The 17766-nt window shown below is 41.3% G+C and overlaps 1 protein-coding gene across 4 annotated transcripts in view; it reads left to right on the forward strand.

Moving 5' to 3' along the window:
* The window catches only part of cdon (cell adhesion associated, oncogene regulated), a 194762-nt gene extending 178354 nt beyond the window's left edge, over positions 1–16408 (forward strand). For 3 of the 4 annotated variants that reach the window (XM_080182261.1, XM_080182262.1, XM_080182258.1), the window contains 6 exons: positions 629–751; positions 3311–3544; positions 5979–6265; positions 8951–9030; positions 11944–12194; positions 14458–16408. In XM_080182261.1, the coding sequence (XP_080038387.1) occupies positions 629–751; positions 3311–3544; positions 5979–6265; positions 8951–9030; positions 11944–12194; positions 14458–14627 (1145 nt within the window). In that variant the 3' untranslated portion in view covers positions 14628–16408. The remainder of the gene's footprint in view (positions 1–628; positions 752–3310; positions 3545–5978; positions 6266–8950; positions 9031–11943; positions 12195–14457) is intronic. The other variant, XM_080182259.1, reaches the window with a different exon arrangement.
* The last annotated feature ends 1358 nt before the right edge of the window (positions 16409–17766 follow it).

Here is a 17766-nt window from a genome sequence, read left to right on the forward strand (position 1 = left end):
CATCTCCCCCTCAAGACTGGATTGGCCAATAATCTTATCTCCATGATAATCCAGTCCCTATCTGATGAATACAGTTGATAATCATTCAAAATGTAAAATCTGGTTAGTAAAATGATCAATTGTACAAATATGGAATAACATGAAAATAATTATCTCAAACAAGATTCCATGGCCGCGCCTCTGTGGTTGCTTTGATGAAGTGAATATGATGAATACTATTACCAATCCTGGGCAAGTACAGTAGATTTTATTTAAGTAGCAATGCGCATAATTAGGGTGTTTCAGTTCCATCTTGTTCCTGTGATTTAAGTTGTCAGATATTGAGTGTGGAGATACATCATGCTGCAGTGCAGATACAAGATGTTGCCGAATTCCATTTCCCATTTGCATTCCCAGTTACCAGTCTGAGGTACACCATGATGAAGAAGCAGGAGCCAGTGTTGTTTAGAGCTATTCTAGATTGGATAGTTTGTGTAGATGCTGGTTTGAATTTTTGTTACTTGACACAACGAATATGTTCATCATTTTTCCAAATCAGTTACCTCAGCCTTACTACAATGCAGTAAGAATTGTCTCTTGTTATTTCCTTACATGCAGACATCTTTTAATGTGCTTATTTATTATGCAGGAAACAAGCAGTGGCATCTCATCAATCATCTGCAGCCTGAGACTTCATATGATATCAAAATGCAGTGCTTCAATGAAGGTGGAGAGAGTGAATTTAGCAATGTCATGATCTGTGAGACCAAAGGTAGGGACTGCTGTGTCCTGCATGTGCCCTTCAGTCAGCATGTTAACTACAAAGCTTTGGTCTGAGGCATTAATGTTAAGCTTTTAAACACGATTGTGACATTTACTTTAAGTGAGAAGTAGACCAGATTCAACTGTGATGGTACCCACTATTGACTGGTTTGCCTGCACTCAATGTCTGGTGAATGGCCACTTGATGAGATAGGACAAAGGAACCATTGTCCAGAGATGTATCTCAGCAGAAGCTGGTCATAATTTTGATTTAAAGGCATGCATTTTTAAAAATTCATTCACAAGCATCACTGGCACGGTTAAGATTTTTTTACCCATCCATAATTGTCTTGAGGTGGTGCTGGTGAGTCTCCTCCTCGAATTGCTGTAGTTCACGTGGTGAACATACTTCCACAGCATTGTTACCTGGGGGGGTTGCACGGTTTTGACCCAGTGATGATGAAGAGAACATGCAATATATTTTAAAATCAGGATGGTGTGCGAGTTGGAGGGGAGCATGCAGGGGTGTTCTCATGTACTTGCAGCTCTTTGTCTTTATGGTTGATAGAGATCTCAGGTTTGGGATGTGTTGCCAAAGGAGGTGTGGTGGGTTGCTGCACTGCATCTTGAAGATGTTGCAGACTGCTGCAATTATGCGTAGATAGTGAAAAGAGTGAATGTTTCAGGAGAAGAATGAGTGTCAATCAGGACTACTTTGCCCTGTATGGTGTTGAACTTTGAGTGTTAAAGCTGTAATCATCCAGGCAAATGGAGATTGTGTCTTGTGCAGGAGCAGGAGTAGATCATTCAGCCCTTTGAACCTGCTCCGCCATTCAATAAGATCTTGGCTTATCTGACATAACCTCCTGCCTCAGCCCAATAACCTCCCATCTGTCCCCAAAATCTTTTGCCTATATATAACATTTCATCCGCTTGTTTATCAAGAATCTATCTTCCTCTACCTTGAAAATGTTCAAAGACTCGCCATTTTCTGAGAGAAAAGAAATTTTTGACTGTCATAAATAGGTGACCCCTTATTTTTAAACAGTGACCTTTTGTTCTAGATTCTTCACAAGAGGAAACGTTCTTTCCCCATCCATTCTGTCAAGACCCCTTATATATTTCAACCTCTGTGCAATCTCTCCTAGCTCACATCTGTCAGTGATTTTTTTAGTTTCCTTTAACTGCTCCACCCACTCTTAAACAGTATAAAATCCATCTCATATCTCCCTCTCTTTACCTCTAAAGAAAAGTGATACGGACTTGAAATGTCAACTCTGTTTCTCTCTCCATAGATGCTTCCAGACTTGCTGGGTTTTTCCAGCATTTTCTGTTTTTATTCCAGGAGATGCAAGCCTAACTTATCCAATCTTTCTTCATAAGACAACCAATCTTCCCAGAATACCTTTTAACGCATTTATATCTTTCCAGAAATAAGGAGACCAATACTGTACTCAGTGCTCGAGATGTGGTTTCACCAATTTCCTGCACAACTGAAGCATAACTTAGCTCTTCTATTAAATTTGCCTTGGCAATGAATAATGGCATTCTATTATCTTTCCTAATTACTTGCTATACCTGCATCAACCTTTTGCAATTCTTGCATTAGGACATTCAAACCCCACTGAATCTAAAAGCTCTGTAATCTCTCACCATTTAGATAATGTGCTGCCCCACGTCTGGAGTAGTGTGTATAGTATTGGCCTTCTCATTTAAGGAAGGTTATAAATGCATTAGAAGCAGTTCAGAGAAAGTTTACTAAATTGTGCAGCACTGAGGAAGGCCTGTTTTTTTTTCCTGAAAAGCAATTAAACCAAGTCTCTGAAAAAACAGTTGAAACTAGCTACCTAATTAAGTAGCTGCATTTATAAACTTCGACTTAGGCAATGCTATTGAATGTCAAGGAGAGATGGTTACATTTTCTCTGTTTTTGAAGATGGTCATTGTCTGGCACTTGTGTAATTACTTGCCAGTTACTAGCCTAACCATAAATTTTAACCATTTAGATAATATGCTACTCCACATCTGGAGTACCGTGTATTGTACTGGCTGCCATATTTAAGGAAGGCTGTCAGTGCATTAGAAGCGTTTAACTTGGTGCATGGGGTATAGACTACTTCATTATCTAAAGAGTTGTGAATGGAACTAAATGCAGCAATCGTCAGCAAATATCCCCAGCTCTCACCTCGTGTTTGAGGAAGGGTCATTGATCGAGCAACTAAAGATAATTTGGCCTAGGACACTATCCTGAGGAACTCTTGCAACAGTGTCCTGTGGCTGAGATAATTGAACAGCTAGATCTGTTCTGAATCAATCCCAAATAGTACAATGCTAATGCCAAACAACATGACGGTGAGAATCTTCAGTGTGAAGAGGGATCTTTGTGCCCCCCCCCCCACCCCATTGAAAGAGTTCACTATGACCACTCCTACAGTACTTCTTGCCAGGAATAGATGCAACTGCAGCAGGTGGATTGGCAATGACAAGGATGTCTGCTCTTGTAAAATGATTAGACAATATTCTTTTTTCAAATGTTGTATTTTACTATCACTTGTTGTTCTTCCTTTAGCAAGGAGACCACCTGGATCCTCTGAGTACTCTGTGGTACTGGATGATGATCTGCCTACTCAGCCTAATGTCGCCGACGATGTGGGTGGTGGCCATGGGGCATCCCCATCTGGCACACGGAGCAGTGACATGTTATACTTGATTGTGGGCTCAGTGCTAGGGATCATGGTTTTAATCCTTATTATCTTCATTGCCATGTGCCTGTGGAAGAACCGCCAACAGACAACGCTACAAAGTAAGTAGTCATATGGATCACCCCTCTTTTTCTGCAAGGTAACTGTGACTCTTTGTAGGCCTTGTTATTGGAATACTTCTTGTATATTCTGTTCAAGCATTGTCAGTTTAGTGTTAGCCAGTTGCAGAGACCTTGTCCTGTTGGCAATCTTGACAGTCATCTATCTGAAGTCCAGAATGAATGCTGCCATCTATAAAGTCGAATGTTCAATTTCTTCAGCCTTGATCACAGCTGAATTATATTTGTCCCTGAAGAGAAATTAGCCACGGTTTGTAGTCTAATAAGAGTAAGTGCCTTCAGAGGAGGAAGGATGAAAGAGCAAAAAATGAATGAGAAAAGTGCAGTGCAATCATCATGTTTTCAAATAATAAAATGCCTTCCTCAAGCCCTTCATATGGAACAGACACATTCAGGTAAACGCTTATGGATTTAAAACTATAGTTCATGGGCCACGTGCAAGCGCTGTCAAGCTCAATCAGAAAGATGCTATTTATATTGTTTACGCATTGGCTTAGTATTTTAAAATTTTGCAGACTTAAAGATTTGGGTAGAGCTTTACGTAATGTGTGTGTCTCTCTCTCATTGCTGGAGAAATCTTGTCAGAACAGCATTCAAAACTCTCCTGCCTCCTTACTTGCCCCCAAGTAGCATGCTTTCTGACCTACATTGACTCCCATTCAGTTGTCTTGATTTTAAAATGCTCAGTTTTGTTTTCAAATCTTTTCAAGTCCTCATCCCTCGCTAACTCTAGAATTTTATCCAGCTCTGCAACTCTCCAAGATAACTATGCCAATCCAATTCTGGCTTCTTAAGCATTCCTGATTTTGATTGCTGTACCATTTCTGGCTGTGCCTTTAGCTTTCTAAGCTCTGGAGTTTCCTCCAGAAACCTCTCCACCCACTTACTTGTCATTCTTTCTTAAAATGCTCCTTAAAGCCTACCTCTTCATTAAAGATTATGATGGATTTCTGCCCTAATATATCCTTATATGTCTTGGTGCGTAATTTTGTTTTACAACATTCTTGTGAAGCACTGTGGAATTTTTCAAGTTAAAGGCACTATCTAAGTATCAATTGTTAGTATAGCAGCTTGAGATTTATGCAAGCGGCAATTCATAGTGAGAGCGTGAACTTACCTTTTTTAAATAGCACAGTGTATCCATTGCACTCACTTAAACAGTCAAGAAGACTAAAAGCTTGGGGAAACCCCTGTTCTAGGACAAGGAAAGGAGTCCAACTGAGGTGTCATCAGTGCAAATAGAACAGACATTGAGCCAGTTTGACAAGTACAGGTAAATTTATGAATGCTCATTCCCAGCATAGAGCCATCACGAACATGCTGCCATACTGTGTTCATAATGTTTGGAAGATCATGGGAGCAAGGTCTAGCTTGTGAATTTTTAATTCCAGTTCCTAAGGCTGAATGTTGAGTAAAATTATGCGACATTACCTGTAATGTATCCACCCCAACTTCACACTTCCAACGTCAGAGTGAGGGCAGAGTTGGTACATTTGAGAATTATGTTGCACACTTGGGCAGGCATTCACTAGCTACTTAACCCAGCATTGAGCTCTAATCTCATTGCTTTCATTCTTCAACTTTTGAATGTGGTAACTGTTGGCGCTTGAGCTTATCTCTGTAAGGTGTCGCTGGTACAGATTTCAGCTCCCCCTTTATGTTTTTGCTCTCTTTAAATGGACAGCTGTATTAAACAGCATTAACAGTGGGGCTAATGCACCAATTCTGTGCTCCCATCTGTGTTCAAAGAGAGCAGAATGCATCTTGGGTAATCTGCCTTGCAACTTTTTCTGTTTACAGTGTACAGTTTCTAAGCTGGTATTTTCTTGGAGAAATCTAGTGTACATTGTCTTTTCTCCTCTTGCATGATAAACTCCCTTGCGACAGTGTAATTTGATATTAAATAGGAATTTTTCTTCATCAAAGTTTACCTAAAAGTCTCCATCCCTGTGGTACTGAGAAAGAAAACAGATTTGAAGCTGAAACAAGTTGTTTGGGTGTATTTAGGTTAAAATGCTACTCACCTATGTTTCTGTATTGCTGCCTTTTAATTCATCATATGGTTATGCTAACAAAGAGATATAGTCTGTCTTAAATTTCAGCATTTGGGAGCATATTAAATGTCATAGTGATTACAAGGAGACAGGCAACAGCTGAGGCATGTCGATGAGAGAGAGGCCCCTTTTGCAGCTCCACTTTGTAAACCCGATGGGACTTGCTCTTTTTCAGCACTACTGCTGCTGGAAGGTCTTAGAGATGGTCAATGAGACCAGGCCTCGACTATGGCATTAACTCTTTAAATGAAAGTTTCCTGAAGGAAGTTGGTGCATCAAGGTTTCTAAGGTCTCTGTAATATTCATTGACAGGAGTTGGGTGACACACATTGTTGAACTAATTTTATTTTATTTTTGCTCAGAATACGATCCTCCTAACTACCTCTACCAAGGCCCAGAAGTAAATGGTCAGTTGATGGAGTATACCACCCTTCCTGGCACCAGCCGAATCAACGGAAGCATTCACGGCAGCTTCGTTGGTAACGGGAGCCTGAGCAATGGCTGTCCACACCTGCATCACAAGATTTCTAATGGAGTGAATGGACTGATGAATGGGGGAATAAACGGAGGGACTGCGTTGTATCCTAACCATACAAACTCACTGCAGCGGACCCACGTGGACTATGACCAGGCACACCGTATTATGAATGTAAGAGCCGGTTGTTTTTATGGTGGAAGTGTCAGGCCTAGAGTGCTACTTAAAATCATTGCATTCATTATGACCCAGTTGAGCTTCGGCATTATTTTTCATTTACCAGTTCAAGTGTTGAGCTTCTGAAATTTTCAAAATTCATATGCATTCTCCATCAAGCAGCCTGTATAACCTTAGATTTTATTTGTTCCACCATCGAGCAGTGTTGGCTCCATACCTCCAACCCCCCTCCCTTCCCATCAAGTAGACTTCAAATATTTCACCTCTACAGTTCTTTTGGCCCATATTTCTACTCTTGCCTTTCCCAGTTCACTCCTGTAGTAAAATTTGTGTCCAGCAGCCATTGCTGTGTGAGAGGTTAGTAATGTGGGCTGAAGGGATTTAGCCTGAAGTTTTAAGCGTCTGAAGTAAATGGTGCCTTTTATCAACAAAACTGTGTAATTTCCATTCATCCTTTTACTAAAGGCTTACCTGTTGCACATTCTCAGAAATACCCGTGGGACCTAACTGTGTTTTTCTGTTTGTGTTGGAGAAAGGGATAAGAAATCTGATGTGTTTAGCTTGTTCTGCAAACTCGATATTTGAAGATCAGCGTTTGTTTTATATTCTCCGGATGTGGGTGACATTGGCAAGGCTATGTTGATTACGTACTCCCAGCTGCCAACTTGAATTGCTGCTGTTCGTATAGTAACGGTAGAAACATGGACAGGATGGGGGAAATGATAAAGAATGTCAGGAAGGAATGGAGAAAGTCCAGGAAAGAAGATATAGTGGAACAGGAGGTTCAGAGAATGAGAAAAAGAAACTTGAAAGGATTTAATTTCTGAATGGATCAGTTACACAACTGTGACATTTTGCCTGATAAATAATTCTAAGTGGTTTTTCCTGAAGTAAATCGGTTTATTTTCAGGGAGACAAAATAAATCTGCTTATTATTCTGGCTATGGCCTCCTTATGAAGTTTGAATAGAGTTGTTGTGTAAACAAACGAGCAGGAGTTTATTGAGTCAAATTTAATCAAATTTAACATCTTTGAGGGGAGAGACTGGGGCAAAGTGAGGGTGATGTTGGAATCCAAAGGAGGGATGGGGAATGGAGGTTGAGAGGGTGAATATGGGGGAAGAGTGGCAATGACATTCGGAGAGATTTCTGTCAGTGTATGGAATTGTGTCCTGGATTCTATTCCCTGCTGTTAATTTTTACTTGGCACAATGCCATTCTTTTATTTTTAGTGGCGTGGAGGGAGAGATTTCAGGCATTATAGGATAGTCCTGTCCCAGCCATTCCCAAACTATTTTAATCGGAATCCAAAGAACAAATGTACACTGTCTGTCACTATCCTACATCTTGCCTGAGGATCAGGGTCAGGCTGCAAACAGGTGCAAACATACTTGTACAACTTTGTTTATATTTTTTCCCCGTTCTGAACAGTAAAATACAATATTGGCAAATTCTATTGGCAAAACCAAGTTAAGGCACACTGTCTTCATGGAAATATATACAGCAAGATTTTTTAAAAAAGGAAATCATTTACTCAATGCCATCAAGTTGCCTTATTGGAAGGGATCTGCATCACTGTTTAATAAATTAATTGACAATGACTTATGAGGTCATACAAAATTGAGAAATGTGAACCATAAAGATATTAACAGATTTAAATAGACCAAATACAAATGGTGAAATGAGAGATGAAACTTAACATAAGTGTAAAATGAAGTATTTTGGAAGGGAGATTGAGGAGGGACAATAAGAACATGTTGTACAATTTAAGGAGGGTGCAAGCACAGAGACTTGATGTATGTGTGCAAATCTTCAATGACAGGTTGAAAAACTGTTTTAACACAAAACATTTGGGACCCTTAGGCCTTACTAATTGTAATGACATACAAAAGCAAGAAGGTTGCGTAAAACTTTTATAAAACTGGTTAAATCTCAGGCTAGGTTGTTGTGTTCGATTCTGGGCACCACCCTTTAGGAAGGATGTCGAGCTCTTGGAGCGAGTGCAGAAAAGATTTACTAGAATGGGACCAAGGATGAGAGACTTCGGTTATGCAGAGATAGTGGAGAAGCTTGGATTGTTCTTTTTGCAGCAGGGAAGATTAAGAGCAGGTTTGTAGGTGTTCAAAATCAAGACCAGCTTTGACAGGGTGACTGGGGAGAAACTTTGTTTCTAGTAACAGAACAGTTGATGACCAGAGGACACAGAATTATGATGATTGATGACATGACATAATATTCTACGAGTTAGTGCCTCCATGACCCCAATCCCTGCAACCCCATACATTTACCATGGTTAACACATTTGGGATACTAAGCATTTAGACAGTTACATGGGTACGATCGGTATAGAGGATATGGGCCAAACGCAGGCAAATGGGACGAGTTTAATGATTAAAAACTGGGTGGCATGGACAAGTTGGGCCAAAGGGCCTGTTTCCATGCTGTAAATCTCTAAGACTGAATTTTGAGATCTAGAATGCGCCAACTGAAAAGATACTGAAGCAGATTCAGTAGGAACACAAACGAGAATTGGATAAATACTTGAAGGAAAAACATTGCAAGGAAAAAGCAGATGTGCGATTAATTGGATAATTCCATAAACCAGCCCAGGCATATTAGCCTCCTATGTTGTATGATTTTGTGATGTTTTGTGAGACCTGAGTTCTGTATTTTGTGTTGACAGGGTGGTGGGATATACACTGCACTCCCACAGACAGAACCATCAGAATGCATCAATTGTCGCAACTGCAGGAACAACAACAGGTCAGTGTGAGCAATGGCTGTGTGCAGTATTTGATATTCTTTTGGGATTACTGTGTAGAGTGACTCCAGTCTGTTTCATTAGGTGTTAAAATATCAATCTTTTTTTGCAGGCATGCTCTACTTCATTTAGGATCTTTGCTTGTTTTATTTTCCACTCATACAATGCAGGAGGTGGCCATCTGGCCCATCGAGTCTGTACCAACTCTCTGACAGAGCATCTTACCTAGGCCCAGCTCCCACGCTATGCCTGTAACACCATAAATTTACCAAGGTAGCCCATCTAACCTACACATCTTGGGAAACTAACAATTTACAATGGGCAATCCACCTAACCTACACATCTTTGGATTGTGGGAGGAAACCCACTCAGACGGGGAGAAAGTGCAAACTCCACATAGACAGTGACCGAGGCTGGAATTGAACCTGGGTCCCTGGAGCTGTGACGGAGTGGTGCCACGCCTAGGGACTTCCTAGTCCCTTGAGGACATAGAATCATAGAATCCCTACAGTGCAGAAGGAGGCCATTCAGTCCATCAAGTCTGCACTGACCACAATCTCACCCAAGCCCTACCCCCATATCCCTACATGTTTACCCACTAATCCCTCTAATCTACGCATCTCATGAGTCTAAGGGGCAATTTTTAGCATAGCCAATCAACCTAATCCGCACATCTTTGGACTGTGGGAGGAAACCGGAGCACCTGGAGGAAACCCATGCAGGCACGAGGAGAATGTGCAAGCTCTACACAGACAGTGACCCAAGCCTGAGTCAAACCCAGGTCCGTGGAGCTGTGAAGCAGTAGTGCTAACCAGTGTGCCGCCGTGCCGCAGTTTGTATCCCGCCATAGCCCTGGCTCTGACCATCTGTCCAAAGCCACCATTAATCTTGAGTAATTCACTCCAGTTTTTGATCCTTTGTAGCGTCAAATTCTGTTGTATGTCACGTGTATTTTTACCAGTGTTTGGATAATTCTGTTCATTTTTCTGTACAAATCAGTGGCCTTCATCACACTTTGTTCAGCACAATTGTGCGGATTGGAAGGGTTGGAAATAATTAATGCACCGATATCTTTGCAAAACGTTTCCTGAACCTTTTTATCATTTGTTGACAAACACAGGCCAGTGACATATCCTGCTGATAATGTCCATTACTGTAACATGTTGAGATACTGAATGTCATACGTTTCTTCCTAAACACAAACACATTATTTAGAATCTTAACAGCACAGAAATAGACCATTCAGCCCAACAGATCTGTGCTGGTGTTCATACTAGACACGAATCTCTCATTTTAATTCATTTACTCCCTTGACACAACCATCTATTCTCCCTCGTGCTCTTGCCCAGCTTCACTTTAAATACATCCGTGTTACTTGCTACGTGGAAGTTAGTTCCACATTCTCACCAAGTAATAAAGTTCTTGGGTTTATTGGCGACTCACTTGTATTTATAACTCCTAGCTTTGGTCTCCCAATAAGTGGAAACAACTTCCTACATGTGACTCTTCACAATTTAAAGATCCTCAGTTAAGTTACCCCTCAGCTGCCTTTCCTGTGAAAAGAGCCTTACCTTCTCAATCTGTATTTGTTGACCACTTTGTTCCCTTTTGGGTTGAGTGAATATTTTAAACTAACAAGTCCCATGTTTCTTCTACTTGCGAAAAAAAAACCTCTGAATTTCACTGCGGTGGTAGCAAGGGGAAGCGAGGCTGGTGGTCAGTGCTACCCATCACCAAGGGGCGGTTAAATGTCTTCTACAGTGCACAGAGACCAAGTTGTACTGAGCTGCTGTTATAAATACATTCGTTCTCCCATTTTTCAGCTCAGTTATTCATGCTAATTACAGATCATTGCCTGAAAAATACACACACAACAGTCCTCTTTTTCACAGTACCTTGTGTATACAGACTGGAGAAAGTGCTTATCTTCAACATGTTAACATTGCAATAGCAGCCTACTTTCCTGACTGGCTCCCCCAACTCCCTTTTCCCCTCTGCCCCTTAACCCCTCCCCCACTCCCAGGCTCTGGTCTCTCAGCTGGCCATGCTTCCAGACTAATTGCTTGCTGAAGATCCTGGCAATTCCACTGCTTACTGTTGCTGCTGTGCACAGTAGCACCATTGAAGGATTACTTTGTATATTTGTCTATGATACTAGTGGAAATGAGCTGTAAGCATTTGTGGCTTTGCCTTGCCACTGAGCTTGACTGTTAGTTCACTGGAGTTCTACTGCCTCGAGCCCTGAATACACTGAGAAGTCAGCTTTTCATAGCTGTTTGTTCTGTACTTTGAGATAAAGCATTGTTCCTTTCTGTGGCTGTAGCAAACTGTGATCATGAGCTTGCATTCAGTACTCAAATTTGTGTTAAAATGGCCATAAATTTGTTTTGACAATGTTGACCCAACTGCAAATGTTAGCACATGGTTGAAAGTGACATCACAATATAGAACAGTGCAGCCAGCTGGTCAACATCCTTTAAAGGAAATGATGTGGAGATATCCGAATATTCTTACTGAGCTGTAGTTTTTCTTCGTCAACATTATCGAGCTGTCACTTCTGAGCTTGCATCAGGTTGGGGGGGGAACACGACATGTGGTCCCATGCTGACCTCTGATCCCAAAGAAACTCTGGGCAGCCTTCTTAGATCTTCAAGATCCTGCATGGCAATTGCTCAGAAGTGTAAACTTCCCCTGGGCAATTGCTCTACGCTGAAAATTATCCAAAAATGTGATTTTAAGTTGCAAATCCCACCCATCCTAGGCCCGACTGGACTCAGCCTGAGGCTCCAAGGTGCCCCCGCCCACAGATCCCAGCCCCAATTTCACTGCCACCCTGATCTCAGATTTCCCCCGTACCACATGTGTTTAACAGTGTAAGTTATGTTCTCGGTTAAATTCTTCCTTTCCCTTTTCAGCAGATGTTTCACTAAAACCAACGGCACTTTCCCAAGCAGCAATATACCCATGATTCAGCGAACCTGTCACCAAGATGGCATGGAGATGGTGCCTCTCAATCATATCGTTGCCCCATTGTGCCCTGGATCGATTGTCAGTGAAAATGATGACACAGAGTGTGAGACTACAAAGGAAAGTGTTCAACAATTTCCTTCCCAAGAGTCCTGCTGCAATGATCATCTGGACCAATCAGACGAGGACAATATGGAAGGTATGATTTGTACTCAGTTTTTCTTTGCTTCATCTCCTGGGAAGATTTGGTTTCCAGTACTTCTGGTATATGTTCCTTTTTGCAAGTATTTTCAAGGGAATCCTAGAATAGGATAGGGAAAACCCCTTCCCATTCCCAGAAAAGGTGGCAATTTTTAACTAATATGCCACAGGAACCTGAGTGACATCAAAAGCCATTTTCTGGTTTTCCACCTGGTAGTTGCTCAGAAACCAACTTGCTCAGTGTAAGCAAACGGTCACAGTTGTGCCTGGTTTCTGTGGATTTGCAGGTGTAAAGTGCTGTCAGTAACCTCCTTCCTTCAAACAGCGTTCTATTTAAAACCTTTCCCCAAAGTCAGCAAGGAAGGTTGTCGGCATTGCAAGGTGTGAACACTGCCAGTTTATTCCGGACTATACAATACTGCAATGACACTCTTATTAAAGGCTGTTGTGATGAAGATAGGATTATTGATCTGCCGTTAAGAGATCTACTGACAGTGCAATTTTCTCCCCTCATTTTAGACCCAAGCCGTTATTAGGGGAAATTGTTGTGCCAATGGGACATAGTCAGAGTGATGAGCTGAAATATGGGGAAAAGGCATTTCCAAAGATATACAATAGGTGCCACACAATGGGTTAGGCATGATAAGGCCTGATGGGGCTTGTGTAATATTATTAGCGTGGACAGAGGATTGGTTAACGAACAAAAGCAGAGTGGGCCTGAATAGAGCATTTTTCAAGTTGACAGGCTGTGATTAATGGTGTGCAGCAAGGATCAATGCTGGGGCCTTGACCACTTACAATCTATATTAATGACTTGGTTGAAGAGACTTTGGGTAATGTATCAAATTACTGATGATACCAAGCTAGGTGAAAAGATAACCTTGGGGAGGACACAGAGACTGCAAAGAAATCTGGACGAGTTAAGTGAATGGGCAACAAAATGGCAGATGGAATATAATGTAGAGACGTGTAAAGTGCACTTTGGTCGTAAGAATTAAAAAGCAGAATATGTTTTAAAAGGTGTAAAACTTGTAAAGGCTAATGTTCAAAGAGACTTGGGTTGCTCCTGCAGGGAATGCAAAAAGTTAACATGCAGGTACAGCAAGCTATTGGGAAAGCAAATGGCAAGTTGACCTTTATTGTAAAGGGATTGGAACACAGGAACAGAAGTCTTGCTGCAATTGTACTGAATGTTGATAAGACCACATCTGGAATAGTTTCTGCAATTTTAACCTCCACATTTAAAGAAGAGTACACTTGCCTTGGAGACACGATAGTGAAAAGCTCGTGAGACTGGTTCCTGGGATAATGGGATTACCCTGTGATGAGAGGCTGAGTAAATTGGGCCATTATTCTTGAGTTTAGAAGAATGAGAGCAAATCTCACTAACATATAAAAATCTGAAGTGGCTTGATGGGACAGACGCGAAGAGATTGTTCCTTCTGATCAGGGAGACAGAAATGGGCAGAGTCTCAGGATTAGGGTTCGGATCATTTAGGACTGAGAAATAACTTCACTCAAATGGTTGTGAATTTTCGGGATTCTTTACCTCGGAGGATTGTAGATCCTCCATAGCTGAATAAATGTCAGGCTGGAGGGACAGACTTTTGAGTCCCAGGAATCGAGGGTTTTGAGAGCAGGTGGGATGAGAAGTCCAAGATCAGCAATGATCATATTGAATGCAGAGCTTGAGTTCTTGAGACAAAATAGGTGTGTTTAGGCAACAGACACTTCTACAGCACAGAACCTGGTACACTGGCGTAGAGAACTTGCCCATTCAACTACTGCCCTCAGCTCTCTTGATGTGTTTCGTGAACCAAAGTATTATACAGGATGTACAGCACAGAAACAGGCCATTCGGACCAACTAGTCCATGCTGATTTTCATGCTCTATTTGAGCCTAATCTCACTTTTTCCCATCTAAATCTACCATTGCAACCCTTTTCCTTCAAATTATTGTCTAGCTTCCTTCTAAATGCATTATATTATTTGCTTCAGCCACTTCCTGTAGACGAGAGTTCCACGTTGTTACCATTCTTTGGGTGAACTTTCTTCTGAATAAGACCATAAGAAATAGAACCATGCCCCACTGTGTGGTGTGTGCCTTTGAAAAGGGAGAAAAAGGTGGGGAAGAAATTAGCAACATAAACCAATTCAGTTGTTAATACAATAAAATGCTGCACAGGTATCATGTTGGCACAGCGGCTCCATGTAGGCTCTCTATATAACCATCAGCTAATCCTTTCTTTCTTCCCTTCCAGATGACGAATATCCTGAATTGGAAACTGAGAACCAAACACTAAGCGGCGTTCCTCCTTCTCTTGACTCTACGCCAATGGACTGTGATAATTCAACAGCTTGGAGTAAAACAGGACCTGCTGATGACAACCCTTGCAAGGACCCAACAGAAGAAGAACAGCAGGAAACCTAAGAGGCCCATTCTTTGTCTGAAGCCAGTAACTGCACCGAGTCACTGAGAGGACCAAGGAGGGATCAGAAAATAATGCTATTTATTTTTTTGTAGTAGTAAAATATTACTCCATATGAATGTATCTGGTTTAAAGATGTCTTCACCTTTTTTAATTATTTATGCTTTCTGAAGAGAAGTTCCTTCTGTGCAGAATGTGGAGTTTTAGCCTTTTTTTGTATAAAGTTTTGTAATAATATAAAAAAACTATAGAAATCATTAATTAATGTCAGATCACACCTATCTGGTGGATTGAGAAGCACTTGTAAGGAGGACATTTTAAGATTCGATATCCAGATTATGACGGAGGAAACTGATCCCTGAAAGAACCCGTACAATGGGTAATGCAAATGAAAGATTTTGTTGTAGGAGGAACCTGATGTGTGATGCATGGGATACAGAATTACTAAGAAGTTGGTAATGGGGCTTGTGATAGAACTTCTTGGTCAGACCTGATCTTTACACTGACTCCATTTACATGGACCAGCTTGGTTTAGGTCAAGTTGAAAGCTCCACGTCCTCCTCTGTTTGCATGGATTTATCAGTAACATTTAATATTGCTATCGATACAAGATTGAGCTCTGATGAGGCAGAGACTCAGTGCAGTGAATTGGCCTGTTTGATGTTGGTCTTGCAGCATCCTTTATCAATTTGGGGCAAGAAGTGGATACAGGATGCCCCACTCCTTATCCATGCCTGGTGATCTGATTGAAGCTAGGTGAGTTAGGTGCAGTATTTCTTGTCAGTGCAAAAGGCAAAGTTTCCATATTGTATTTTTGTAGAGGTTCCAATCAACAATTGTGGAAACTGTCATAACTGAGAAAAGCAATAGGTTGTGCTAACCTGTCTACAGCCTTGACCTTGCATTGCTACAGGCGATGTGCATTCTGCTGCTTTTTATCCAGAACTTGCTTCCTGATAGAACAGGCACACAGTGCAGAGCAAAACACCTGATGTCCATGTAAATGGAGTTACAGCGCTTTACCATTCTTTGATCATGCAAAGAAAACACATGGCTCTAAGCCCAACTACACCGAGTCAACTGCTATTATGGTAATGCTTTGTTTATTGGGGAAAATAACAGCGGTTTAAGTATTCATTTGAATGGTGAATGCACTTTTTGGATGCATTTACCCACCTGTCACAATATTAGCTTAAACCCTTTTAATAGAGGAAAAATGAAGTTTCATTGAAACTATTTGTACTTGGTTGACATTGCAGCCATTTTAATGTATTACACATTGACACTGCCAGTATTGTGGTGTGTCAGCTGTTTTACGGTTTCCTTGAAGATTATTACCATGCAATGTAAAGTGATGTGAAGTTTATTAATGTGTCCTGTTTTCAGGCACCTTCTGTCACATTTTGTTTGTAGCAATTTTGAGCCTGGGTATTGCTGAACAAGAGAGAGCCATAGGGTTTCAGCATGTGCCCTTTCATTTCTGCAATATCTGTTTACTGGTAGTTAGGGAGACAGCAAAGCAAGAGAACATGCGGTTCAGCCAACTTCTGCCGAGTGTCTCAATATTGCCGTTCAACTACCATCTCTCCCCCTCGTCAACCTAAGATTATTTTGGTGCTGCCAGTGGATGTAAAGCGAGCTAAATTTGCTGTCCCATCTTTCATGCCTGTTCCCCTTAATGAACACTACACAAGAGTGCTGAATACACTGGTCTTGTTTCCTTAACAGTGATCATTTGTGTTCACTTTTTACCTTGCACTGTGACTGCGGCATTTTGTGGGTATGCCGGCGTTGGACTGGCGTAAACACAGTAAAAAGTCTGACAACACCAGGTTTTAGTCCAACCTATTTATTTGATAATATACTCGCAAGCTTTCGAGGGGTTACCCTCTTCGTCAGGTGAATGGAGAGTTCCTGACGAAGAGGGTAACCCCTCGAAAGCTTGCGAGTATATTATCAAATAAATAGGTTGGACTAAAACCTGGTGTTGTCAGACTTTTTACTGTGTCTGCGGCATTTTCCCAGTTGTGATGAGCAAGCTGCAAAAATCAAACTGGTGACTGATGGTGTGGAAGGTGGTTATTTGTTCTGAGAAATATAATCCCAGGGTGGGAATGGTGGGTACTGATGTGAGGGAGGGGTCAGGAGAACTGGAGCTGAGGGGTTGGTTTATACTACATGTGGTCTGATGGTTATAGCATAATGAAAACACGTTGATTATTGATGCATGATTCTTACACTAAAAGAACAAAGTATGGATAAGCAAAATGTTACTTGGTGTAAATAAGATGCTCCACGCTGCTAGCAATTCACTACAATTGATCAGCTGCTGAAACTGATTGTCAACTGCCTTCTTTAAGTAAAGACTTGGGGGTGAATTATCGCTGTCGGCTGAACCTGGACTTTGTCAGGTTTGAGGAGACCCAGCAACTTTTCAGGAGCCTGTGTGACAGAGTAAAACCAAAATATACTTACCATCTTTGTCTGGAAAGGAAAAACAGGTGGATAATGCTTTGTAGAATTCTTTATCAGAAATGGGCCAGTTCCCCGATCCACATTTTCTCTCAGATGCTGTCATGTCTGAGGTGTATTCCTGGATTTTGTTTTTTAAAAAGTCTGTGACCACAATGTTTGCGTTTATACAAGAGTGATACAGGACTGACGGAAATGGGAGGGAGTGCTTGGAGTATCGCAGAACGCTGCTTCAGGCCTCCCATGTGCAAGCTGCGCAATAGTCTTGAATCCTTTGCGTTCAGTTATGTTTTTTTATTACTAACCTAATTTCAATTCCCCCACCCAAAATAGCCAATTGCTGCATTTGAACTGGCATCGCCATCTGAGAGCCCTACGAACAAAAGATGTCCCAATTACCCAGTGACTAAATTGCAGATCAGTGTCTTGGTGAAAAAAGTAACATCAAGATAAAAATTTCTCTTTCTGTAGCTGAATCCTTGAAATCAAATTTCCTGAATTCAATTTGTTGAAGGAGCTAGCGCAAATATTCTTTCTCTGTGCCTGCTGCCCCCCCAAAATAGAGGCAACATCCTTTTAATAGATCACTTCACGCTGATGTAAGCAAATATGCTCACGTCACATCTTTGGGCGTGGGTGCATTATCAGTTATGTGGCTTGTAGACAGGC

Source organism: Carcharhinus amblyrhynchos, unplaced genomic scaffold, assembly GCF_965287045.1.
Source record: "Carcharhinus amblyrhynchos unplaced genomic scaffold, sCarAmb.v2.hapA scaffold_49, whole genome shotgun sequence".
In the NCBI taxonomy this organism is placed as follows: Eukaryota; Metazoa; Chordata; class Chondrichthyes; order Carcharhiniformes; family Carcharhinidae; genus Carcharhinus; species Carcharhinus amblyrhynchos.